A 27,312-nucleotide genomic window follows, 5' to 3' on the forward strand; every position below is an offset into this window, starting at 1 on the left:
CTTTTTTTTTTTTTGGTCCTCCGCTGCTGCTGCTTAATTCTTCTTTCGTGTTTTTTTTGTTGCTGTAAGTTCTTGCAGCTTTTAACACGCATACAGAGGCGCCTCAACACGCACACCATCAGGCGGCAAAGAGAGAGCGCACACCACCGTGTGCGTGTGAGTGTGGTGAAAAGCTTCGAATGCCTGCGCCTTCGTCATCGTTTCGTTTGGTGTGGTGAGTTCGGAGTGCCTGGCCTGCATTTGTGTGCGTTACATAAGTCGGTTATGAGTCGCGAATCGAAGCGAAGCCGAGAAACCCACCACGGCGGCCCATTGAGAATGTTACCAAAAAAGTTCTCAGTTGTTGATAGCGCACACACACATATTTAGCCCCGTATATTGCCGTATTTTCCGCCGTATTCCGTATTCCGTTTGCCGTTTGCCGTGGAGCGTGCAGAGCGCTTTCAGTCGCTGATTTGACCGCCAAACAAACGCAACGCAGCTCGGCTGGTTTTCAAAAAAATAACAAAAAAAACAAAAAACGCCTCGACAACAAAAAAAAAGGCCAAAACGCGCTCTCCGGTCCACAGAAAAACAACAATAACAACCAACAGCAACAATAACAAAATAAAGCAATTTCATGTAGTTGGTTTGTTAACCTTATTGTTTTTTTTCCAAGTTCAATCCACCAAAAATAGTTGACATTTTTTTTCGGTTTTCCAAAAAAAATATACAAAAATAATAAACAAAAAATTAAACAAAAAGTAAGCAAAAGTGCAAAAATTAAATGAAAACAATAATAATAGTTGAGCCACAAAAAAAACAAAAAAATCAACAAAGGGATTAAGTGTTTATTTATATTTGTGTAGCATACTTTTGTGCGGCAGGCGAAGATTAATTTACACAAAAGGGATCCGCACCCACACACACACGCACACACGGCGAAAGAGACAGCTAGAGGGGGGTGGAGAAAGAGACGGGAAGACGAAGGTTACTTTCGCATTTCGCATTTATGCATATGGGATGATGGTTTCGGTTGGGGTTTTTAGTTTTTGGTTTCGGTTTTTTGGTTCTGGCGTTCTGGCATTCGTTATGCTTACAAAACTTGACCCAAATTTACGTTTTGCGGTCCAGCAGCTGCCGCTAAAAAAAATAGAAGGAAAAACGACCTGCGGGGGCGGAGAAAGCGGAGAGAAAGTTAAGGGGGGCGGCACCGAGACAACGTGGAAGGATTATGTAAACAAAAATAGGTTTCCCCCGTCCTGATTTTTTTTTTTGAGCTCGTGTCGCGACGCTCCGACTTAACCTCCAAGGACTCAGTTTCTAAGGGGTGGGAATAGCTCAGAATATCGCAGAACATCTCGGAATATCCCCCCAAAAACATCCATCAATGGCCGCAATCATCCGCACACAATCCTTCGTAATCCTTAATCACAAATGCAGCTCTCACCTTGCGTGTCGCCCCCACGTTTTCACCCATTTTGTTGCCCTTTTACTCTGGCATTTTATTTTTCGTTTGTTTTTTTTTCGAGTGACAAAACGAAACAGAACTCAGCTACAAAATGCATTTTAATTTGCATCAATTACTTGATAATTTGCCATGGGCCAAAATAGCTGCAGGATAAGATCTCTGCCTCCCTCGCTTGCAACCAAATTGGGCAATCTGTCGGCGTTTAATAGATGCAATCGGAATCTGCTCCCATTTGAGGATCTCCTAGGTGGAGATATTTGGTTCCGAAAGAGATGAAAGTGATCTATTTTGTTCGAATAGTTGATGTCCTTTTTATATTCATCTTGTAAGGAAAATAAATTCCAGAGTTAACTATTAACTTGGGCTTAAAAAGGGATTTTGGGCTTCTTTAAATATTTGGAAGAACATTTTAAATTTTTATTTCTATCTATACAAATTTTTCTGACCTTTGTTTAATTTATTTATCGTAATCAGATGGATATATGCATGTAAATTTTATATTTTTTAAAGATTCATATTATTTTCACATAAATAAAGATTTTGTTTATCTCATTTTATATTATTCGTATTTTAAAACATTATTTTTATAATTTTTATGAAATAACTGATGTGATAAAATATCAAGTTGATATGCTTGAACAATAAATGTGACATTATTCCTATATAGGCTTTTTATAGATATGAAATATTTTTTTTATTATCTCGAATTATTATAGGTATACAGTCTTATTGCTTTTACAACTATATTTTTGTTAAATTTCAGTTAGTTCGTGCCATGAATATTTCCATTTTGATAGCAGGACCAAGACCTATCATCCTAATCCCAATCGCAATCACAGTTTCCTCCAAGGAATTCCACATTAAATGCTCTGAGGAATTTTTCCATTGCCGAGATGGGTTTCGCCTCGCTCTGAGCTCTGAGCTGGCCTAATCCAATCGCCTTAAGGTAGGCACTGACATTTAGGCAATCCCTCGCCAAGTTGATTGCAATCCACCGCCGTCTCGTCCTTCGCGGCTCCTCGAAGTCCTCGAGTTGTGCATTGTTTGCATCGAGTCGTCGTTCTCTTCATATTCGGTGGGGGCGTTTCTGTCATCCATCCGTTTTTGGTTGCCACAGTGGATGTAAAAATTAATTTACCACCTCCGCTGGTGATGCGGTGATGCTGCCTTTGTGCGAGCCCCCTTTCTTCTGGCCAACTCAATCTACATTTGCATTTTTACACAGCCAAAATAAATATTTTCAGTTCAGATTCCAAAACAAAATATTCCTTTAAATAAATAGAAATGTACATTTTAAATTTATTATTTTTTTTTAAATGTCTCCTATGTCCGATGTCTTTTTTTAAAAAAAGCTATCGTAAAATGTTTTATTAAACCAATTTTTACCTCACCTAAAAGGATTTCTGCACAGTTTTCCAACTGTAGTTCAGATCCCAAAACAAAATAGTACCTTAAGTTTATCATTAAAAATAAAAAAATGGTTTTGAAAATTCATCAAATTTGTTTTAAAATAATTTCCTTTGGATAAAAAAGGTATATGAAAAATTCATTAAATTTTTTATTAAATTTCTTTTTTTTTCAAAAAAGCTATCATAAAATGTTGTATGAAACTAATTAGTATCTTATTTTAACGGATTTTCCCATTCTACAAAGTTATTGGAATAAGTTAAAACTAAAATTTAACAAGATTTAAAATGATGAACCTTACGTTTCTTTGTTTTCAAATGTTAAAAACTATGAAGAAACTCGATTTTCAATTGAAATCTTTTTTTGTAACGGTGTAAGCCAGTTTTCGGGTATCGTTTACAATCCATTTCATTCGAATAACTTTGCGCGTAGCTCCGTTCCGATCCCCTGGTAAAGTCCCCACTTTCTCCCCTTTTTCCCCTTTCTCCCATTTCTCCCACACTTTTGTTGGCGAGTGTAGCTGAGTGCGAGAAAAGTGTTGCATGCTCGCGGGCTAAACGCGAGATGAACACGCAACTGAAGGATGAAGAAGGCGGCGAAGGAGGAGGCCGAAAGACAACAACAGCAAAGCATAAAAAATAAGAACACACAGAGAGCGCGAGAGAGAGAGAGGGAGAGAGCAGGAGGAAAGGCACATTCAGACAGATAAACGAGTCGAGTTACAAGCGAGGACTTTTTTGGGACAGAAAGAGAGGGGGAGAGAGGGAAAAGGGGGGGCAGAGATAGCGAGGACCGTCTTCTTCTTCTATCTGCATCCCTGTCTACCTAGTGCCGTCTCGCTCGTTGGCACTGCATTAGCAGCCAGCTGTGAACGAAATAAACGTAAAAATATTTTTAGTGTGAACAAATTTCAGCTCGTCGCTCGTTGTAAAAGGCAACACAGAATGAAACTGAAACACTGCGACAAACGCGCACACACACACACACACGCAGCAGCAGCAGCACACCTGACATGATAACACACACACACACGGATACACAGACACAGACACACAGACGAACTGTGTTTAGTTAGCAAATGCCAATGGCTCATGTTGGCTGAAAAGAGATAGTGGGTGAGAGGAGGGGATCGGTGGGGAAGGGGAGAGGGGGAGAGAGAGGAGGTGTGTGTGGGTGTATCCCTTGTGCCTGTGTGTGTCTGTGTGCGACAGTTTTGTAAACAAACAAAGTCAAAAGCAACAAGAATTTCAGCCGACTTGAACGAAGATATTGGAGGGTCTCTCTGCAGGCTCTCCTTCCCCAGCAAGGCTTTACATAATTGCGCCCACCCTTATAATAAAAGAGTTCATTAAAAGCGAAAGCAGGTGACCCCATTACCTCAAGTAGTTCCCCATATCTGTTATATGTACCATGAAAATGATATCGAAGAATGGAAAGATTTTGGGGATCCTTAATGGATCTTGAAAATATTTAATAAGAAGACATTAGGAAAACTTGTTAGAACTTACAAAATAATATTAAAAGAGCTAATTAATCAGGAGAAAAACTTGTTCTTCTTACAATGACATTAGGTATTCTTATTGGATCTTGAAAAAAGGCTCCATATTTATATAAAGCTAATTTCATTTAAAATTTCTTTTAATAAAAGAGTCCATTACCTCAAGTAGTTCCCCATATCTGTTATATGTACTATGAAAATGATATCGAAGAATGGAAAGATTTTGGGGATCCTTAATGGATCTTGAAAACATTTAATAAGAAGACATTAGGAAAACTTGTTAGAACTTACAAAATTATATTAAAAGACCTAATTAATTAGGAGAAAAACTTGTTCTTCTTACAATGACAATATGTATTCTTATTGGATCTTGAAAAAAGGTTCCATATTTATTTAAAATTTCTTTTAATTAAAGAGTTCATTAAAAGCGAATGCAGGTGACACCATTACCTCAAGTAATTCCATGTATCTGTTATATGTAGGCTGTGAAAAGTATATCGAAGACCTTCTGAATGGCAAGATTTTGGGGATCCTTAATGGATCTTGAAAATATTTATCATTAAGTTGGCTGATCAATGTAAAATTATATGAGTTACACTAAAAAAAAAAAATGAAAATATTTAATAAGAAGACATTAGGAAAACTTGTTAGAACTTACAAAATTATATTAAAAGAGCTAATTAATCAGGAGAAAAACTAGTGTTAATTACAATGATATTAGGGATCCTTATAGGATCTTGAGAAAATGTTCTGTATTTATATAATGCTAATTTCAATTAAAATTAAAACCTAAGACATTTCATTTTTTTAATAGAAATTCATTAGAACAACCTTATTAGGTCTTTTATTAAACGAACTAATTAGAAAGAAAATAAGACAATTGATTTCTCCTGAAGAAAATTACTTTATTTTGTGTTATGCATAAATAAATTTGCTAGTTTCCCAATCATTTTGAAAAATACTTTTATAGAAGAGGGCAAAACATCATGAATAGATTTTTTATACTCTTCCTTAATAACTTCGTATCATAACTCAAACCATTTACTTTGAATTTTCCTAAGGTTGACTGCACTAAAATGTTTCAATTAAATATTTTTGTTATTCCTTGCCAAATAAATATATACTTAAGTACTGAAGCTGAGACTGGAGTGGTATTAGATTTCAAGCCGATTTACTTTCGGTTTACCCCTTCCCACCCCCCACACTTGTTCGTTCGATCAACAAATTAAGTTTCGAGTTCCCGGGAAGGGATAAGCTCGGATTGCTGCCGATGAGCTGCAGTTCACAGTCACGTTTCCCAGCTCCCGACTTCCCCTTTGGGGATTGAATGTTCTTGATTTCATTTCTGCACTTGATGCGGGATGCGAGACCGTTTTGCATGCGACATCTCGGTGGGACTGCATCTGAAATTAACAGAATTTATTTCATTGCATACTGCATGCAGCCCCCTTTTTCTCTGGAGGAAAAACAGAGAAAAAAAAGTGAAATAAAAAAACAAAGGCAACTTATTTTATGCCATTCGCGTCAACCGCAGAAGGCAACACAGAGAAACGCCCACATCCAACCCCCTTTGCACACACAGGGTTAAGTTTTTTATGCGCTTTTGTTTGCATCCTCTGCTGCGGCACATAGCCCCCCCTCCCCCTTCACCCCTTACACGGTTTTTTGTTGCCAACTGTCATGAAAAGTTCGAGTCGAGAGTTGACCTGAAAAGTGTCGCTCTGTGTATTTTTATGCCTTTCAACCCCCCCTCTAAACCCCCTCAGAAAAGCCCCAATCCTTTGCTGTGTGCTTTCCCAGCCACGCCCCCTTTTTCCACGCCCCTGGCCTCGTTATAATCTTCGACGTGCTGGCCATAGTTCGACTTTGTTGTCTGGAAAATCACTAATTGAACATTGCCGAAAAACTGAAAATAGTTTTTAATCAAAAAACAGGACATGGGGGGATTATCGATAAGTTTGATGGATGAGTCTCGAGAGGGCAAATAAAACTGGGCTTGAAGCATCCTTCGGCTGAGATCACTTCACACTCCTTTTAAGCTCTCTCCTGGAAAAGTTTTTGAGTTGAGAAAAAGTGCGGTAAACTTTTCATAAACTATCTTCGACAGATATTGAGACCGGAAAAAAGAAGAGGAATCTATAAATATATATAGGTATATATATGGATTTAATATCGGGAAATGTGTTGTGAACTATGCTCCCATACTTTCGCCTTTCTTCGCATTTAATTTTCTTTTTTTTTTGATAGGAAAATTATAAAGCATATTAAAATACTTATGGCAAAGTTTTGAATACCCAAAACAAAAGCAACAGCAAACAAAAAAATTGCAAAGTAAAACGAACTTGCGCAACAAAAAAGTTTCGCCACTAAAGAGCAATAGCAGTCAAGTGCAACAACAACAACAGCAACAGAAACAACAACAGCAACTAGCCGCAACAAGAACAACATGGGAAAAAAGAGCTCCAAGTTGAAACAGGATACCATTGATCGCTTAACAACGGACACATACTGTAAGTAAATCGAAACTACTATAGCTATTATATACCCCCAATTAAATGGTACAGTGCGTTTCAAGAAATATGATTAAAATAAAAAACAAAAATAAGTATGCTATAGTCGACTATCAAATACCCGTTACTCAGCTAAATGAGTGTGAGAGAGATGGAGATATGGAAGCAGCAAGGCAGTCGCTTGAAAGTGGCGCCACCTAGCAAAAATTCATTATTGCTAATAACTTTTTAACTAGTGGTTCGATTAAAAAACTCTGTTCTACATTTTGGTTGGTATTACCACACCAATAAAAATTGCATTTACACTTTTACGAAATCTATAAAGATGTGGGCTCCAGATTTGTAATTCAAGCCCTTTTTTTAAACTCTTCTATTAGTTTTGATATTTATTATTTTTTTTTGTTATATTTTAAATATAAATACGAAATTCTTAACTAATTTCTTTAAGATACACAGTAGAGCCCTGCATAAATGGATTCAATGAATTATTTTGAATTTTTGTTTTATATGAATGAATTAATTCGAATTTTGAGTTTGAAAGAATTGAATGAATTTGAATTTTCATATGAATGGCATGAATTCCGAAATAATTCAAACGACAATTTTTTTTAAAGCAGAAAAGGTCATAATTTTTTTATTAAATCTGCATGAATTTTATTTTCTAAGCAGTTAACATTGGTTTAATATTTTCCAATTTTTGTTCTCAAACGAAAGCACAACAAAATCTGGCAAATTCAACAAATTCATAAAAATTATTCATTCGATTCATTCATTTCGAAATGAATTAGAACAACATTCAATTTATTTCACATAGAATTGAATTAAACAAATCAGAAATTTTAATGGCATACTATGATAAAACAAAAATTGAATGATTCTTGCAGGGCTCTAATACACATTATATTAAATTTCTACACAATAACTTAAATTGATCTGGAATTGCCAATTTTAACATACCCATTTATATATCCTTAAAGACCTGAGCTCCCCCAATAAACACTATATCAATTCCACATCCTCCCGATTTTATTATTTTTCCATCCACAATGTCTGCACTCTAATGTTTTTCCACCGAGCCCCGTTGATTTACCTTGTAATAATTCCATTTCCTTATTTATTTATTTGTTTGTTTTGTCCGGGCATTTATGCGATTGCCCTTCGCTTTTGCTTTTGCAACAACCCATTTTCCCTCCCATTTGGAATTTTCTCATTTTGATTTGTTTTTGTTTTCGTTTGCTCGAGCATCAATCAAAATACGGAAAGGTGCAGACATTTTCCGCGGTATATAGTATATCTGCCAACCAGATAAATGCATAATTCAAAAGTGTTTTCCCCGAGCAACTTATTCATCAGCCGAAGAACTGACTCATCAGTCATGGGCGAATGGCAATAAAGTCACCCGAGTGACGGCAAACATCTGAGACCGATACCACTACCGTTTCGATTGAGAAACTTGGGATTAGCCCCGGCTCAAGTTCGGTGCATAAATGGAGTGCCAAGGATCCAATCGAGGAATCTGGCGGAGCACTTGACATTTATGGTTTAATTTTATCGCCTTTCCCCGTAGCCACTTTTGCCGCTACTTCGCTACTTTGTTATAAATTGACATGTTATTGTTGCTGAAAGTGACAGCTGCAGTTATTGGTTCTTTTGAGCTGAGTTTTGGGCTAAAAATTGTGGGGTTTGTGCACTTTTTTTGTAGCTCAGTCAGAATGAAAGTGCTATGTTGGCTTTAAGTACAGATCAATGGTTGTGTTTACCAATATGAAGGAAATTACAAATACAATCGATTTAATAATAAAGTAACTACAAATTGCAACTCTTGGCCAAGTAATTAACTCGATTGTAATAGAGTCTGGCGTTTTAACTGCTTGCTTTTTGAACTGCTTGCTCTGTTTATGTTTAAATATAACTTTTTCAGCTACCACAATCAGAATGAAAGTGCTATGTTGCTTATAAGTACAGACTAATGGTTGTGCTTACCTAAATGATGAAAATTACACATACAATCGATGTAATAAAAAAGCCACTACAAATTGTTAGTCCTGGCCAAGTTATTAACTAGATTGTAATAGTGTCTGGTATTTTAACTGCTTGCTTTTCGAACTGCTTGCTCTGTTTATGTTAATATAGCTATTTTGAGCTGCGTTTTTACGACGTTCTCCCCCCAATCGACAAAGTAGAACATTAATTGTACGCTTTGTTGCTCCGCTTTACCTTTACCTTCACCGTTGGTAGTTACCTTTACCTTTATATTTACCTTTAGCTCCTCTACCGCTTTGTGGTTACCTGTTACCTGTTGTTGTGGCCCATACAATGTGTTGTGTTAACTGTTACTATTAGTTACACCTTTATTTTACGACCAACTCTTTGTATCTCCTGCAGGAACTTCTTCTTCTTTTCTTCTTTCATCTGCTCCTTTTACTGCTAAGCAGGACATTACATTTACTTAGCTGGAGCTCTGGTTTTGCTCCTTTTTTGTGTGTTGGCCATTTGGGCTCCTTAAAAATGCAAGTCAGAAACTTTTCGAGCCCAAAACTTTGTGACTAATTGCTTTCGTTTTTTTCTTCTACCCTCTCTGTATTTTCTTATTCTGTGGTCCGCAGGTCCGAGGTCATGGGTTAATCGGGGGTGCAGGGAAAGGTGGTATCCACCGAGCAGGGCGTATAAATAATTACCGTTGGGCATTTGCGGGCACCTGGCCAAAAAAGGGGGGAGGGAAAAGGGACGTAAGGAAAGTGTTGACAGATTGCTGCCAAAGTTTTCACCGTTTTTTAATGGCTTTTCCTTGAAGTTGTTTGTCTTGGCTGGGTGGTTTTTCCTCAAGGATGGGGAAATGGGAAAATGCGGTGGCTGAGCCCGGCTGAAATGGAATTCATTGGGCTCTGCTTAAATATGCAACTCAATAATTGTAATCCTCTTCCATGAAATGCAGCAAAACCCCCCCCTTCGCATATTTACCACCCCCATTTGAGGACCCATTGTATATATATGCAACAGCTGCTGCTGCTTGGCTGAGATTTGCTTGTACAAGCAAAACAAATGAATCAACTAAGGACTCAATTTATTGCCAACGGGTCGTATGAACAATTTCTGCCGGCATGGGTCAATATTTGTCCTGTCCATTGACATGCCAATCAATTGGACATTAAACTAACCCCCAGTCCCCCATCGTCTATCGTCTTAACCCTCTGAGGCCGTAAACTAGCCAACTAGGCCCCCGTTTCCCCGCACACAATGAAATAAATAAATAAACAGGCAGAAATTTGATTAGTTCAGGCGAAGGGTGGAAAATGCAAATTCCCCAGTGCGTTTAGGCCCACACACAATCATCGATGGAGGGTTGAATTAGGGCCAGGGACCAGGCTAAAATGCAGGAACCGATTTTGATGAGTTAACTTAACCCTAATGGTGGCTAAGACATCTTTATTTTAATTTAAATGCCTATTAGTTTTGGACTCTTTTTTTCACGAGTTTAACGATATTTAAAATCAACAATTTAATTCATATTTCCCACATTGAAAAGAATTTGACCAAACATATCTTATTTTAAATTTCTTGTTTACAAAATTCTACATTTGGTATTTTAAAATAGTATTTTTATGACATAACTGATACAATAAAATAAAAATTTGATTTGTTTGAATCGTAAATTTGACATATCGGCTTTTGATTGATATCGATTTTCTTATCTATTTCTTTTGTGTCCGAATTAAGCCTTTTATTACCATTTGAAATATACAATTTTTGCAGGAATAATTATAAATAACAATAGACTAAGCCTTGTAAAGCGGAAAATATGCACAAAAAGATTGTAAAAGATAGCTATACGACGACCAGCATTAAAAAGTAATAATTATTTTATTTTTGCTACACTGCATATACAAATTTGATGGCAATTAAATGAATATTTTATGTTTGCCCTATCAAAAAGCATGCAAAAAGTACAAAACAATAAAGCAATTGAAGGAATGAAAATATGAAAAATATTTAATCTGTAAAATAGGATCAATTCGGCCATTATAAAATTGGTATTTTATTTTATGTGCGCTTTTGGTGGAAATATTCGAAGGCAGGAAAAGTTCGATGGGTGGTTCCTCGAAATGCCAGCGACAATTGCGCACAGCAGAATGAATATGTTATGCACGGTCATCAATCGATTGCGGAGGTGGGATTGGGGCTCGGGGCTTCCCATATCCCATATCCCGTATCCTTTCCAACCGGTGAGCCAACTTTGCCATCCTGACATCCTTCGATGCTGATCCGCAATCTTTTCCATCTTTTCCATCCCAACTTGAGCTGACAGAGTGACTCTTGCCATTCGAATGACAATGCAATTCGTGGTGGCACAGGCACAGGCAAGTGGAACCGATGGCAACAAGTCGTATGAGCAATATGCGCTTTATTTACAATCAATACAAGCGAACAAATAAAATACAAAAAAAAGGGGGGAATAAAGGAAGGCACTCACAATGCTGGTCCGTAAATGCCGTTATATTTTTACATGCCACACGTCAATAATACAAAACTGAAGGGGGTGGGCCCGTCTGTCCGTTTGTCCGTATGTCTGTCCGTCCGTTAGCCTGTCCCTTAGCCAGGCTATCGATTACCAATCAATTCTGCTCCTGGCGCTGGCTGTACCAATTGTTGACTTCATTGGATTGACATTCCCCTGCGGGATAAGGACAACAAATAATGGATCTCAGTTTCAGGGGCGGGGGGATAAACCTACGAAGCTCTCATCTTTCTGCGGCTAATTAAAATGCAAATGCTGCAGCGATTTGGTTGCCAGTCAAGTAATCAAAATGAAAAATGATAACGAAATGGGGCGAAAAAATACACTTTCAAAATCAAATAAAATAGATTTATTAAAAAAAATAGAAAATATTAAATTTAGGTATTAATTATACTACAAAAACAAGAGAGAACGCTATAGTCGGGTGCCCCGACTATCAGATACCCGTTACTCAGCTAAAGGGAGTGCGAAGGAGATGGAGAAAAACTTTGATCCGTCGTAACTTTTTAACGAATGGTCCGATTTAAAAAATTCTACATTTTTCTACATTCTACATTTTCTACATTTCGATAGGTATTGATAAACACAATAAAACTGCATTTTTACTTTTCCAAAATATTGAAATTTTTAAAATCGTATATAAGCGATTGTGGGCGTTAGAGAAGGCGTGGCACCCTTTTGAAACAAACTTGCGCTGCGTAGGAACTCCTAGAATCTGCATGCAAAATGTCAATCTTCTAGCTTTTATAGTTTCCGAGATCTCAGCGTTCATACAGACAGACAGACAGACAGACAGACAGACAGACAGACAGACAGACGGACAGACAGACGGACAGACGGACATGGCTAGATCGACTCGGCTAGTGATCCCGATCAAGAATATATATAGTTTATAGGGTCGGAAACGCTTCCTTCTACCTGTTACATACTTTTGCACGAATCTAATATACCCTTTTTCTCTACGAGTAACGGGTATAAATACTTGAATATTTATGGTTTATATTAAAGTTATTAATTTATAAGGACTATTGAAATAGATTTAGCTGCCTAACAGTAAAAATGAGAGTTTAGTTATAACTTCGAGAGTTTCTTTCAGTGCATTTTCTTCAGTTTATGCCCAAGGGGAAGGGCGGTCGGGGGTCCTAGATGATATATGAACCACAGCGGCATGAATAATGCGAGTGGCCGCTGCAGATAACTGGCAGCCATCGAGTCAATAGCCCGTCTCCAACTCCCTGAGGGTGTTGCTGGCCCCATGGTCCTGACAACCCCCCCCCCCCCTTTTCGGCCATTGACCAGGCAACACCCCCCAAGCCCCCGCTCAAAAGCAATTCGAATGTGTGTAATTTTGCGTGAATTTATGTTTTTATTTTTTTTCTCTGTTTTTCCACTGCTTCTCCTGGTCAGAGAACATGTGCGCCATTCACACGCCCAGGAGTCAGGGTGTCCAGGACCTGGGATCGGGATCAGGCTGGACATGGGCGGAGTCCCAAGGGGGAGCAGCGTTTAAACGTTTGGTAAACGGCCATTAGGCCAACGGCAATGGCCAAACAAAATGAAAAAAAAGAAAACAAAACATTTTATGCCGGGAAAACAAAGAAAAATTTTTATATGCATGAATGGTGGACGAGGAGGAGGAGCAGAAGGAGGTGGAGAAGGTGGAGGTCCAGATGAAGCCCAGGGCGTGGTCGAAAGACAATGAAAGATAATTCAGGGCTCGATCCGAATGAGTTCAACATTTGCATATGCGGAGGTGGGGAAAATCGGGGGAGTAGATAGAAATGGATAATGAAGAGGTCATTCCAGGAATTTCCCTATACCACCCCATAACCTATACCCTATACCCCTCCCCCCACCGAAGCACCCGAACGCCAATCAATAATAAATGAATAATTTAGCATCGGTGATTGCATTAGTTGTGCAGCAGAAATTGAAATTGATTTAGAACACTGCCAAGCGTATTGTTTATAAGCCCTCGAGCTACAATTATTTTCGTCCATTCAGTTCAAAATACCTTTTTGGGCGATCATCATATATAATGTATCCAAAATGTCCACAATGATTACATTTATTATAAAGAATTTGAAAATTATTGTTCACTTTTTCTCTACACCGGAAAAAAAATAATTATAGAATCTAAACTATTTGTCAATTAGTTCTAAACTATTGAGATTAAAAAATATTTAAAAATAAAACGTTTATTATATAAGATAAAGATTAATATATAAAACATTATCTTTATAATATTTAGTATAGAATTTATACCACAGAGTACACAAACTTTAGTATTAAATCTAGTACTATATCTAGTATATTTTTAATACAACGTTTTTTGAAAGTTAAATTATGTTTTTTTTTGTTTGGGTGTAACCTATATTTTAATGAAAGAGACCATAATTTTGTTCATTTATATTAAATAAATAAATTATTTTTTAAAGACCGAATATTTTTGTGTATTTTTTTATTCTAATTTGCAAATTTTTTGCTAGCCTTTGACTACCGAATGTTGGGACTTAATTTGTTCTTTATTTATATACCATCAGCAGTAAGCTCTACCTGTTCGATGGATTTAATGACAGCTCTTGTGTAAATAAACAATTGGCAAAATAGCAGCAAAATAAGCCATTGTTATTGTCAGCTTTGAAACGCACTGTACTCTGTATTTCAATAACAAAACGCACAGCCCACGTGAATTTTAGTGCTCAATTGAACATTTTACCATATTCCGACCCCAACCCGCAGAGCACCTCAAAATAATTCACTCGCACCTTGTAAATATTTCAAATACCGCATAAAAATTTAATCCACTTCGATTCGTTCTGTTTGTTTCCATTTGCAGTCACAGAGAAAGAAATACGTCAATGGTGAGTGGGCTGGGAAAAATACATATGATGGCCTGGGAATTAACTGAATTTGTTTGTTTTTCGCCAATATCTCAGGCACAAAGGATTCCTGAAAGACTGTCCCAACGGCCTGCTCACAGAGCAAGTAAGTATTTCTGATATGTGCAGGCACTTTAAGGGTATATCTGGTATACAGGACTTTATGTCTTTAAGTCCTTAAGTGCTTAGCTATTGGCTCCACCTGAGCGTGGCCAATTCATTTAAGTCAAACGGTTAATTAAGTTAATTTTCCGCCTTGCACCCAAACTCCTCGCAACCCCTCGCGATTTATGTTTGCTAATTCCACGACAGCAGCCACATCAGACACAAGGACTCCCTCCCCTCCTCCAAGGATAATACAAATGAAATGGGGATGGTGGGGTGGGGGGTGATTTCAGGGGTGGCCAAATGTGTTGACGACCCCGACTGCTAATGACATTGCCTTTGTGGATGTGAATGTGAATGTTGATGTTGCTGCTGTCGTCGTCGTCGTCGGCTGTTTGTTGATAATCAAGTTTATTAATGCGCGCATTATTCAAACACGAACTTGGCTCGCTCGCTCGGTCGACATATGTGCCACGCCTCTAATTGATTCATCTGCATTTATCTTCTGCCCCTTTCCCCTGCTCTCCCCCTCTCTCTCTTTCTTTTTCCTTGCTTTCTCCAGGGCTTCATCAAAATCTACAAACAATTCTTTCCACAAGGCGATCCCAGTAAATTCGCATCGCTCGTCTTTCGTGTCTTCGATGAGAACAATGTGAGTATGAGACCATTTAAAACCTCTGTTCCCTTCCAAAAAAAGGGGCTGGCCACGTCCTAAAAAAAAACAATTAAAATGTTTAAGCTAAAATACCACACATTTAATATCATTTTGATATGAATAACGATTATGGCTATCTTATTTTACATTATTTGTTTAAAAAAATACTACATTTTGGTATTTTAAAGTAGTATTTTTAAAATTTCTTGATATGTTTGAATCATAAACTTGACATTAATCATATAAACTTTATATTAATATAAAATAAGGTAAAATTGACTCATTTGCATATTGAATTTTTTTTCCTGTGCAAGAAAAGTGTTTTTCTAAACCATTTTCATTGCCAAATATATTATTTTATTTTATTGACCAATTTGGTTAAATTGAGAACTGGAAACTATGAAATTCTTAAGTAAATATTTAAAAGATTTTCTTTATAAACTTGTTTATAATTTCTGGTGTAAACTTTAATATTATTACTAAACAGAAGGAAAAGTTTTTATTTGGTTTGAAATACAAGAAATGGAATTTATTTACACAAGCCAGCACACAGTTTTGTATATAAGTTAATTATGTTATTTTCTCATATTGCCAGACAAAAGAGTTGGGTTAAATTTCTTTTTGGCCGTGCTGACGTTGGCCAAAAATGTGAGACAGCCACAAATAAACTGATTTCAGCAGGTTAATGTCCTGCTCTCTCACCGTTTTTCCCTTAAGTTTATGGTGGGATGGGTGATCATAAATTTTGGGTGCTTTTGTTGTTTTGCGTTTATATTTATTATTTATGGCCCATGGGCGTGGCCCCGCCCCCTCCCATCCTAACATCCCGAAACCCCCCTTCCAACCACAGAATGTCAACTGTCTGATGTCTGCACTGATTTGCTTTCTTTGTCTCTCTGCGCGCGTGTGTGTGTGTGTGTGCTTGTGTGCCTGCTTTCTTCTCCCTCTCTCTTTCTTTTCTTTTCCTTTCTTGTCTCGCCTTCCCTTGCCGATTTTTATGGTTCTCCAGGATGGCTCCATCGAGTTTGAGGAGTTCATACGCGCCTTATCCGTCACATCGAAGGGCAACCTGGACGAAAAACTGCAGTGTAAGTGGTGCCCTGTTTCCTGATAGGACCTTAAAAAAAATCGTTAAAAATTTCTTTCTTTTTATTATTATTTTGTTGCCACTACCTATCTGACTTGCACCACCAGGGGCCTTCCGTCTATACGATGTGGACAACGATGGCTACATAACGCGGGAGGAGATGTACAACATAGTGGATGCGATCTATCAGATGGTGGTAAGTGTGGCCAGAGTAAAATCTTTGCATTCTATTGTTACTGTCCGTCCGTCCGTCTGTCTGTCCGTATGAACGCAGAGATATCGGAAACTATTAAAGCTAGAAGGTTGGGATTAACGCCCCCATCTAACGCCCACAATCGCCTTCAATGACCTTAAAAAAGGTCTGGCGTCCATATTTTTAGAGATCTTGTAAAAGTGGAAAAGCAATTGGGTTGTGCATATTAGCAGCAAAGTATTCAAAACGATCCATTTATTAAAAAGTTATGAGCAAATAATGCATTTCCGCTAGATGGCGTCACATTCAAGCGACTGTTTGTTTAGTTAGGGGTATCTGAAAGTCTAGCGACTCCACTATAGCGTTCTTTCTTGTTTTTAACTAACCTATTTAAGAATAATTTCTTTGGTCTTTTTATTTTTATTTTTATAATCCTTTATTGCAAATACAGGGCCAGCAGCCGCAATCGGAGGACGAGAATACGCCGCAGAAGCGAGTGGACAAGATCTTCGATCAAATGGATAAAAACCACGACGGCAAATTAACATTAGAAGAATTTCGTGAGGGTAGTAAAGCTGATCCACGTATAGTTCAGGCGTTAAGTTTAGGTGGTGGTTAAACCGATTAACAATGGCCGTTTACCGATATAACCAACAGACCCAATTCCAATTCCACAAAAATCAAGCGCGCAATAAACCAAAAAAAAAATCCCTCGATACTGACACTGAAATTTGATCTAAAAAAAAACCGAAAAGTAAAGTAAAGAAAATTATTGGGGAGGGGGAGGTACGGTGCCACGCCCCCCTCCCCTTCGTTTGCATTCGCTTCTTCTCACTCTTCACTAATTCTCTTCTCTCTACGCTTTTCTCAATTCTCAATTCTCGATTCTCCGCGCGTCGCTTGCGACACTGAAGATGATAATAATTTTTTGATATATGCATAAAGTATAACTAAAAAAAAACAAGATGGAAAACCAAATAAACGAACCGCAAACGAAACGAGAATGAAATTAATTTTTAAATATACACCAAAATATAAATATATATATAGGAAATCATGGCGTAGTCAGAGCGCAGTTCATAGCAATAATGGAAAAACCAAAAATGATAGAAAAGAAAAGGCGAGAAATTAATAAAATAATAATAATTTTAAAATAAATCGAAAGGCGTGAGGCGCAAATCAATTTTTGAAAGATACACCAATTACGAGTAAACTAATTAAACCTACGAATAAATCAGCATAATTATACTATACAATTAAACGATACAATTAGAGCCGAAAACTAAGCCTACGAATCAATTGCGCAGCCTTCGAAGCAAAAGAAAAGAAAATGAAAAAGCTAAAGCTAACGATAAAGCGAGCTATCTAAACTCGATCCAAGTCAGCTAATTCCACTCACGACAGCCAACAGCAGCCACAATATCCACACTAAATATATATAAATATACATATAGATACATGTATGAATCCGAGAAGTGGCCGCTCACAAAGGACAAACAGAGTTCACAGTTTATAGGGGGGTTCCCAAAAGGGGGTTGCTAGAGTAAAAATGGCCCGAATAAACCCCTTGATAATCGTAAAATTATTACGAGAGAAACTTGTATAACCCTCTTCCCCTTGTACTTTCATTTGCTCTCTCTCTCTCTCGCTCTCTTTTTGTTGTGTAGAAAATGGCAATATTTAAATATCGAAAATAAATGGCATTGTAAACGACACTTTCGATAAGACCATCGATGATAGATTGAGCTATCACTATTGACATTGATATATCATCATGATATGATATGCCTCTTTATATTAGTGCCTTTGCTGACTTCATTTTTCTAATTTCGGCCATACCGCTGACCCAAGTTCTCGTAAGTATGTATGTGAGCATAAAGCTTTGGATATAATAACATGATTTCGATTGAGCCTTCTTCTTGAGTCTGTAGGGCTCAGCTTAAAGAAGTTTATAAGAATTCTAGACTACAGTCTCAGTCTCAGTGTGTTTCATGGCCAGCAGCCTTGATTTTGTAGTCCATCTGCCTTACAGCCATGAGACGCACCTTGATCACTACTTACTAACTCAGCTTCCTTTGAAAAGAGATTGAAGTGTCCGAAAAGCAGGGATTACAAAGAATGTTGCATACCCGAAAGGCGCTTTCGTTTGCTCTCTCTCTCTATATCTCTCTCTGTCTCTTTTTACCTCTATCACTAGCTCTTTTACCTCTCTCTCTCTCTCTCTCTCTATCTGTATGCTTTGCCTTGTTTTCCGTTAAGCGTTATACATACGTTCCCAACAACAATAACCAAACCATATTTACAATAACAACAACAAGAACAACACGAACATATTGACAATAGGCGGAGCAGAATGAGCAGGATGAGCAGAAGGAGATCCTAAAGGTCTTGAAACAGAAATCCATAAATAGCTGCGAAATCAAGCCATTAATAAATGATAAACTAATCAAAGAACGCACAGCTACAACCAGAGCCACATCAACAGCCAGAACATGAACATATATATATATATTATATTATATATTATATATATATAGACACAAACGTATATCCCCATATGTCCTCGGGAAGCAGCCGAACAAGTTGGAGCAAGAAGTTGGAGCAGTTAGGATATATATACTTATATATATAACAAATGAAACAAATCCATCATACGATTTAATTTCTATTCTATATGCGGTTCAGCTTTATTATTGCATTGATTTTTCAATAAACCAGTCAACCGTTTTACTATTCCGATGACTATCTATAAATACGAATCCCCCGCTTTCTCACGCCCCCCGAAAAAACATCACCCCCAACCCACTACTTCAGTAGACTTTGTGTAATTTAGAAAAAATGGGAGATCTTGGCCTCCCTGAGAAAAACATAAACACTCACTCACACACACACACACATACTGTATATCTCTATATAGTGCCTATGTATGTAGTAGTAATTCTTATTATTTCGCCTGCTTTGCCTTCTTTTTGAGAACATTCCCAATTGACCGATTTACGTTTATCTTTTCCTATGCTTTCCATGTATTTAAGCACCGAACTAAAAGAATAAACACGATGAAAAATTTAAGAAAAATAATGCCATGCAAAACAAAACCAAAACCCCCAAGAACACATCGACACATACGCACACACATAGCCATATGTATGTGTATATATATGCATATATGCCTAAACTTATATATATACTCTATATAGTAAGCACTGCAATCGAAAGCAAGTTAAGGAACTATAACGAAACCAAAAAACAAAAACAAAAAACTAAAAAACGAATACAAAAACGCTTCTATAAACCTCACTGAAATTCTTCGAAGAAAAAAACTGAAAGATATAATACACATACATACACACTAGCACACACACACACACACACTTGTACGAGTATATTAACAATAAACGTAATGCGAAAACTTAATCAATAATTAAATAATTCGAAAGTGATATAGCTGACAAAACAAATGTGTCTGTAGTCTAGTAGTTAAAAGAAATTGAAAGAAAGAAAAATCGAAAGAAAAAGAAAAACATTTATAAATAATATTAACTAAACTATTATATGACAGATGGAAATTGGTGGCGATTTTCGCGTTGACTTGTTAGTTTTTTTTTGTAAGGAGACGGCGGAAATAAGCAAATCAAACTGTAAATAACACTAAGTGAATCACGCACACCACTCCACAAGACACACCCCACAACCACACGCGCATAGCCACACTCATACACTGACAAAAAAGCGAGGAGTACCGAATAAGTTTGTTAACACCAAAATATAACGGGTCTTAAGTAACAAGGAAAAAACCAAAAACTACAAATAATATGAAAAATGCAAAAAAGAATTAAAAAAGTAAAAGAAAAACAGTAAGTTAGAGCAAGGATTTTTTTTTGTGGATTGAATTGGATGGGTTTGAAACGAAACGAATCAAGTCAATTGTAATAGCCGACAAAACGAATACGAAAACGACAAATGAAAATGAAAATTATTGAATATTTATATTAATTTACAATGGGCCGGCGAGTACAGCTTTTCCCAGTGAAAAAAGTCGAAGATGAAGATGAGTTTCTTTCCACCGCCGTTGACAAACCACACGAATGTCAAGTTAAACGTTTCACAAGCAATATTTTACATACTTATACATGCATTATATACATACATATATATATATATATATGGGTAATTATATATATATATATATATAAAGATAAATATACGATAATAAATATATATACATAACTTATATACACACACTCTGCAATAATGAGTCGACCGGCAAAAAATAGTAATAAATAATAATAAATAATAATGATAAATTATTGCATGGCCGAGATACAGATACACAGATATCCAAGCGAAATGTCTGACAATGCGAAAAAGAATTAACTTCAAAATCAGACGATAGCGAAGGGGAAAAGGAAATTAATAACATTTTTAGTGATATTCTTTAGCAAACTTGAATCTGATTTCCTTGCTAAGAACTCAAAACAAAATGTATAAAGTCAAGAGGAAGAATTCAAAAACGGAAAACCGAAAAATATAACGAAAACAACAATTAAAGCAAATGTCGTATATTTTACAAAAAAAACAAAACAAAAAAATTCAAAGAAACGAAAAGAAACAAATGCTAAAAAAAACGAAACAAAAGAAAACAAATTTTTTTCTCCCCATTTACCTGGACTCGACTTTCAGTTCGTTTGTATTTACCGTTATTTATCATCATTATTATTCCGATTATTCCGATTGTTATTATTATTCTGATTATATGGCAACGCCGAAGGTTACGATTATTGTGTAAACACACATGCAAAACTTATATGAAAAACACAAACAAAACCAAAAACCGAATCTTTATAGAACATAAAAATGAAAATCAAATTCTTTTACCAAGGAAGAAGAAATTTAATTATTTTTTTTAAGTAATCGCCTAAGGGGGAATGGAAAATTAATCTTGTTACTGTCAGAAAATATTACTTACTTCAAATAAAAATTTTAAAGCGAGCGTGTGTCTTTATTGTTCAATTCAAAATTAAATTGGGACATCCCAAGGTGGCAAAGGTGGGCCATTTAAATAATTATTTTGATTGAGGTAAGTAGCCTCCTCCTCCTCGGACTCCTGGGAGTTTGCCAGCTGCACTAAAAGTGCTCCCCCAAGTACACATGAAAGTTTCAACTTAATTGTCGGACTCTTAATGGGGCTATGGCTTTTACTAGTGAGCGCTTTGTTTAATGGCCAGTCACACGTGGCGTATGCGCAATCAACGGAGACAGCTACATGGCGATTACATGGATTTGCCCCCTGAAACGTAGACGCAACGTAACGTATACGCAGCGTTAGCACATAAATGTATAATGTTTGCACAAAGCAAACTTCAAGTGTCTACTAGATGGTCAGGCTGACATGTTAACAGTATGTAGCCAAGTTGGGTCAACTTTATTTGCCGGATTGATGTCGTACTTAATACTAATTGATGTACTTACATGTCAGTCCTGTGCTGTGTGAGTTTTCCATTGAGGAAAATGGCAGAGGAAAATTGATGCTGAAATAATTTACTAAAATGCCTTTGAAAATTGGCAAACGTTATTTAAAAAAAAAGTAAATATCGAAACTACTGATTTCTGAATATGATTTAACTAACGATTAAGAAACTAAAGTGTCTACGGAAAAAGCCAAACAATTATGTTATATTTGAGAATAGATACCCCTTTTAGAAATTTAAACATAAAATACAATACAAAATGCCCAGGAAAATGTACAATAAAATAATTCACTAAAATGCCATTGAAAGTTGGCAAAAAAATGTATTTCATATTTAATAAAAATCTAAAAAGTCATGGAAAAAAGGCAAAAACTATTTAAAATTAGGGAATTGCTAAGGGTTAGTCATCGTTTTACTAAGAAATACAATGGAAAATTTCCTCTAAATTCTAAATTGCTTTTGAAAATTGAAAAAAAAAAATATTAAAAAAAAAAAATAAATAAATATTTAATATCGAAACTGTTAATTAAGGGATTAAAAAACTAAAGTGTCATGGAAAAAGAGAAGTCCAAAAAAAGGAGTCAATTTAAAATGCCCAAAAACAGGGTAAATCCATCAGACTTACTGCGCTAAATGAACTTGATATATTTCCCAGCTTTGCCACTTAATTTTTCATAATTCTCGTGGCAGGCCTTTTGCCACAAGTGTTGACATTTGATAATTTTCATTTAGCTGCTTTTCGTTTTTCGGCGGGCTTGGGGTGCGCATTTTTGATTACCTTTTGCGGTTTTTGTGCGTGCCGCGGGCGTTGGAAATTGGACATGAATAAGTAATGAATTTTTCGGCCCGCAGATGCGCTGACAGAGGCGTCGACGGAGGCAGCGGCAGAGGCCGAGGCAGTGGCAGAGGCGTCGACAGCGTGTTTATCTAGGCAGCCCAACTATTTATAATAAAAGGCTGCCAGATTAAAAACCAAAATAGATTCTGTATCTGCAGCTGCATCATCTGTAGCTGAATTCGAATGTATCTATACAATCCGCTTCATTGCTGGGTCAGCAAAATAAAACAAAAAAAACTAACCCCCCTTTACGGCTCTCTGCACGCCCCTGACCTACCCAACTAGAATAAATAAACAATAATTATAATTGGCCCGTTTCGAATTCGAGTTCGATTCTTTTCGGCATCGCCGGAGAGTGAGTAAGCCACAGTCGACGTCAGTGCCCACCCCCTTTTGAAAACAGACCCCCACCCCCCTGTAGGTGCGCCCATTAAATACCCCTCTTATGTACGCAATTGCGAATTTATTCTTCGCGCGTTCGCTGGACTGAGCTGCAAATTGAAATGGGAAATGGCAATGGAAATGGAAATGGACAACCAGCTAGTGATCAACCACTTGATCATCATCAACGATCCGCAGACGACGAGCAGTCCACGGGAAGTACTTCAACTAATGGGTTCTAAACAGATCGAAGAGGAGACTATTTAATTGGACTATTTGAATGGAAAGGAAACTAAAAGGGCAGCAATTACGGCTCGATTTAGAAAGCAATCAATATATATATAGGTAACTATAAACTTGTGATTCATATGCGAACAATGCATTTAATTATAGATTATTTTCGAAAGTATTTAATGCTACCAAGAATTTGAACTTAAATACTTTGTAGGCAGGCAGGCAGGCAGCATACACTATGGTACATCAAGATATGTGGGCTTTGGGTTGAATTTAAAATGCTTCATGATAATATTGGAAACATTTGTGTTTGTTTGGCTGTTGGCTATCCCAATGCTAAGCAGCGAAAATATAAAAAAGAATTATCTTAAATTCTACCGTAGAGAATGGACGATAAGAGTGTTCCAAAAATATCCTAAACACTTTTCTAGTTCTCTCAAGAACCAAGGCATTAAAAAACGTTACAAGTTGATACACTTTTTGTGGAAGAATAGGAAATGGAAAATGTTTTTATTTATAGGCTCGTAATGATAATATTTTTCTGGTTTTCTATTATTATTTAGGATCTTAATTAATTTTTTCTCAAACTTATTTCAAACTTTTAAGACCGTTTAAAGAAATTCCATAGAAAATTTAGATGGATGGCTGAATGGATGATAATATTTGTCTGGTTTTATTTTAAGCTATAATAAAGGCTTTTCATAGTTTTTAACAAAATTTCGTATATTATTATTTTTTTATGTTTTTTTAGACATTTTTTTTACTTTTAAAACCGTTTAAAGACGTCTTACAGAAAATTTAGATGGATAGTTGCTTGGATGATAATATTTGTCTAGTTTTATTTAAAGCTGAAATATTTTTTTTATTTATTTAGAACTATTATTTTACGATTAAGACCGTTTAAAGAGTACTTTCTGATGGTTTTTCTTTTTCTTTGTAAAAGTGTCTGCAAAGTTCGTCTAGGTGCTGATTATATCCAACCGATCTACAAATAGGAGCAGCAACAGCAGCCCAATAAACGTTTCGTTTGATTTGCCTGCTGCCCCGTGTATCCGTATCTTTATCTGTATCTACAGATGTATCTGTATCTGCTTTATTGTTTATTTGCCAGCTTTGTTGTTGTTCGCCAGAAATTTTTATTATTTACTATATTTAGGCAGCGGTGGAGGCAGAGGCCTGGCTGAGCCCGAGCAATAATTAGTCACCGCCGAATTACGATAGGCGGTACCTGCAAGAAATGCAAAGTAAATTCTTCAATTGCTCAATTGTGCTGCCGACGTCGACTGCGCGGCTGACGTCGACTGCAGCAGCGACTGCGACTGCGACTGAGGCCCAGGCCATTTGTGCGGCTGCTGGCATTCGATTGCCATTCGCACAAGTTGCATGTTCGCGACTCGATTTTCGGTTCGGTTTCCTCCTTGTTTTTTCTGTTTTCTCTATTTGTGTTTTTTCCCCCCTCTGCTGTTTTTTTTTGGCCGCTCGCGTGCGCTGTGCATATTTTAAATCACTTCCTCTGCCAACCCCTTTTTTACCACCCACTTGAAACCCCCTTTTCCCGCAGAGAAAAAACAACCAGTGAATTCTAATTAAGTGTGCGCGCTAATGCGTTAAACGGTTCTGCAATTTGTTTTTAAGCCAAAGACCAAAAGCCTTTGTATTTGTATCTCACCATCTCATCCGTATCTGTCTCTGTTTCTGTTTGAGTGGGAATTACATTTATAATTACGCTTAATCAGTCGATTACTGTCATCGCAAACACGGGCAAACCGAGGACCCACCGCAGCGTTCGATGACCACACAAATGAGTGCCAGGTATGTCGTTATTGCGTTCCCCGGATAAACAATATTACCCCATATCCAAACCCAATAATTAGGCAGATATCCCGTGGCCAAGGGGCCAGTTCCATTCGATTTGCGGTCCACATGTGGTCGGTGTTATCTTTGGGCACAAACTCTGCGGTCATTCCGACAGTTTGAGGGCCTCAGACCAATGACTTTGTCCAGTGTTCCGGTATTCCTGCCGTTAACCTGCGGTTAAACCACTTTACCTCAGACTTAACTTGCACAGGCAAAAAAAACAGGCAATGTAATATCAACAACCTATAAAAACTAGTAATTTACCCATAACATTTGCCTATGATCAGAAACAACAATACATTTTTTAAAAAATCAAACAATCAAAAAATAGTTAAGGTTAAATTTTGATGGATTGTTTTTTTGTTATCTTTTGTTTTTTATTTTTGTATTGAATTCTATCAGATATCATATGGAGAATTTAAGAGTCTTTATCTTTATTCTTATATTTTTAACCGAAGCTTTCTAAATATTTCAAATTTTTTTTTAATATTTAGGGTGTTTAATTGCGTTGCAAACGTTGTAAAGTGTAAAAGTGTAAGGCAGTTCCAACAACAATTTCTATACAAAATAGTTTTCAAAAGTAGGCCTTTAAAACTATTTTGTATAGAAATTGTTGTTGGAATTGATATACACTTTTACACTTTACAAAGTTTGCATCGCAATTGAACACCCTAATTAATTTCACAAGTTATCAAATTAAAGTAAATAACTACAGTTGTCTTGCGATCGCTGTATAACTTTGGGGGATTTTTATTGTTTTTTGTTATCTATTTAGTTATTAGGTTTTTAAGGTTATCAGGACTGAGGATATTCAGCATCATCCAGGAGATCCGAGTTCATACGCTGCATTCAGATGTAGCACATTGTGATAAAACAATCATTTTAATATTTTGTTATTTATTATTGTATCATATGGACACATAAAATACCGTAGAGTATTTAATAGTTTACTTACCTTTTTATTTTTAACCGATGGTTAAGGAACATTTATTCGGGAAGATTTGAAAATTTTTATATTTTTTTAAATTTTAATTTGGAGAATATCACAAGTTATCAAATTAAAGTAAACAACTACAGTGGTCTTTCAACCGCTGTGCAACTTTGGGAATTTTTTTTGCTTTTTAGTTATCAGGTTTTTTGAGTTATCAGGTTTTTTGAGTTATCAGGACTGGTTATATTCACCATCATCCTGGAGATCCGAGTTCATACGCTGCATGCAGATGTAGCACAGGCGCTTGTAGATGAGCAGCTCGGGCGAGGGATTCGGCAGCTGGCCACTCTTCCGCCGCTCGCGACCCTTCTTCTCCTGCTCCTCCCAGATGAGCTGTCGGCAGGCCGAGGTTTCCGGCAGGTAGCCGATCAGCAGGAACTCCACCGAGTTGCGCCAGCCGACGGCTGTCGAGTCGAAGGCGGCCACAAAGATGGCCAGCGAGGCGAGCAGGCGGAAGATGTCGAAGGCGTCGCCACTCAACAGCTGGGTGCCCACAATCGCCGGCAGGTGGCTCTGCAGCCAGTTGCCCCATTCGGCTCGTCCCAGAGCGAGAAACAAATCGCCGACGATGCCCAGGAAGGGCTGCCACAGCTGGCGATCCGTCCACTCGGCCAGCTGGAGCATCAGCATCATCTCGGCCAGCAGCATCAGCAGGTGGACGCGATGACGACACCGGCGGACCCAGAGCGGCCGGTACTGCAGGAGGGCCAAGAGAACGCCGCTGCCGAAGAAGACGCCCGCCCAGCGCTGATTGTCGCCCACGGGTTGATTGACCAGCGGATCCAGCGGCGACATTGTCTCGTAGGCCAGCAAACGCCAATGGTTGTAGTGCACGAAGATCCCGGTGAAGAAAATCAGCCAGCACTCGTAGAGATCGCGAAGAATCTCCGCAGAAACTTTGCGGTTTAGATAGTTTTTCATCTTTCTTGGAACTTTGGATAGTCTATGGAATTGTTGTGGATAAGTAGTTATTGTATGTTGCGAGAAGTTGAGACTGATAGTTGAAAGGGGTTAGTCTATGAGTTTCTGGGTGGCGTCTACTTTGATAGGGCCCCTTTTTCAAAAGTTCCCAGTATCATAGGGGGTTTTCAAAAAATATCGACAGTTTGATATTTTTTAATATTTAATTAGGGGATTCAATTGCGTTGCAAACGTTGTAAAGTGTAAAAGTGTAAGGCAGTTCCAACAACAATTTTCATACAAAATAGTTTACAACTTTTGAATACCCTAAATGTGTTTT

The 27,312-nt window shown here is 37.3% G+C and overlaps 3 protein-coding genes across 6 annotated transcripts in view; 2 read left to right on the plus strand and 1 right to left on the minus strand.

The window, feature by feature from the left end:
- The first annotated feature begins 431 nt into the window (after positions 1 to 431).
- On the plus strand, positions 432 to 17,056 carry LOC108060995 (frequenin-1). Of its 2 annotated transcripts, none has more exons than XM_044394575.2 (8): positions 432 to 743; positions 6,603 to 6,865; positions 14,221 to 14,245; positions 14,321 to 14,369; positions 14,931 to 15,020; positions 16,033 to 16,111; positions 16,218 to 16,306; positions 16,755 to 17,056. In XM_044394575.2, exons 2-8 carry the CDS (start codon positions 6,802 to 6,804, stop codon positions 16,920 to 16,922), a joined length of 564 nt encoding a protein of 187 aa, XP_044250510.1. In that variant the 5' UTR covers positions 432 to 743; positions 6,603 to 6,801; the 3' UTR covers positions 16,923 to 17,056. The 2 variants fall into 2 exon arrangements, with proteins under 2 accessions (XP_044250510.1, XP_070075382.1); XM_070219281.1 differs by having other exon boundaries at positions 6,662 to 6,865.
- Positions 17,057 to 23,207: 6,151 nt separating this feature from the next.
- Frq2 (Frequenin 2) overlaps positions 23,208 to 27,312 on the plus strand; it is a 30,657-nt gene continuing 26,552 nt past the window's right edge. The window contains exons 1-2 of one of the 3 annotated variants that reach the window (XM_017146956.3): positions 24,563 to 24,628; positions 24,786 to 25,036. The gene's annotated coding sequence lies outside the window, so the exon portion shown is untranslated. Of the gene's footprint in view, positions 23,336 to 24,562; positions 25,037 to 27,312 lie in introns of those variants that run through there. The other 2 variants (XM_070218671.1, XM_070218672.1) reach the window with 2 other exon arrangements.
- On the minus strand, positions 26,066 to 27,096 carry Andorra (andorra). Its single transcript, XM_017146955.3, has one exon. It carries the CDS (start codon positions 26,991 to 26,993, stop codon positions 26,244 to 26,246), a length of 750 nt encoding a protein of 249 aa, XP_017002444.2. The 5' UTR covers positions 26,994 to 27,096; the 3' UTR covers positions 26,066 to 26,243.

Source organism: Drosophila takahashii, chromosome X (assembly GCF_030179915.1).
Source record: "Drosophila takahashii strain IR98-3 E-12201 chromosome X, DtakHiC1v2, whole genome shotgun sequence".
NCBI classification, from domain to species: Eukaryota; Metazoa; Arthropoda; class Insecta; order Diptera; family Drosophilidae; genus Drosophila; species Drosophila takahashii.

What these genes read in the sequence shown, in the direction of transcription:
- LOC108060995 (XM_044394575.2), top strand. Translation starts at nt 6,802, where the DNA reads ATGGGAAAAAAGAGCTCCAAGTTGAAACAGGATACCATTGATCGCTTA. An exon ending in GAGAAAGAAATACGTCAATG is followed by an intron (nt 14,246 to 14,320) that starts GTGAGTGGGCTG and finishes CCAATATCTCAG; the next exon opens with GCACAAAGGATTCCTGAAAG. An exon ending in GTGTCTTCGATGAGAACAAT is followed by an intron (nt 15,021 to 16,032) that starts GTGAGTATGAGA and finishes ATGGTTCTCCAG; the next exon opens with GATGGCTCCATCGAGTTTGA.
- Andorra (XM_017146955.3), bottom strand. Translation starts at nt 26,993, where the DNA reads ATGAAAAACTATCTAAACCGCAAAGTTTCTGCGGAGATTCTTCGCGAT.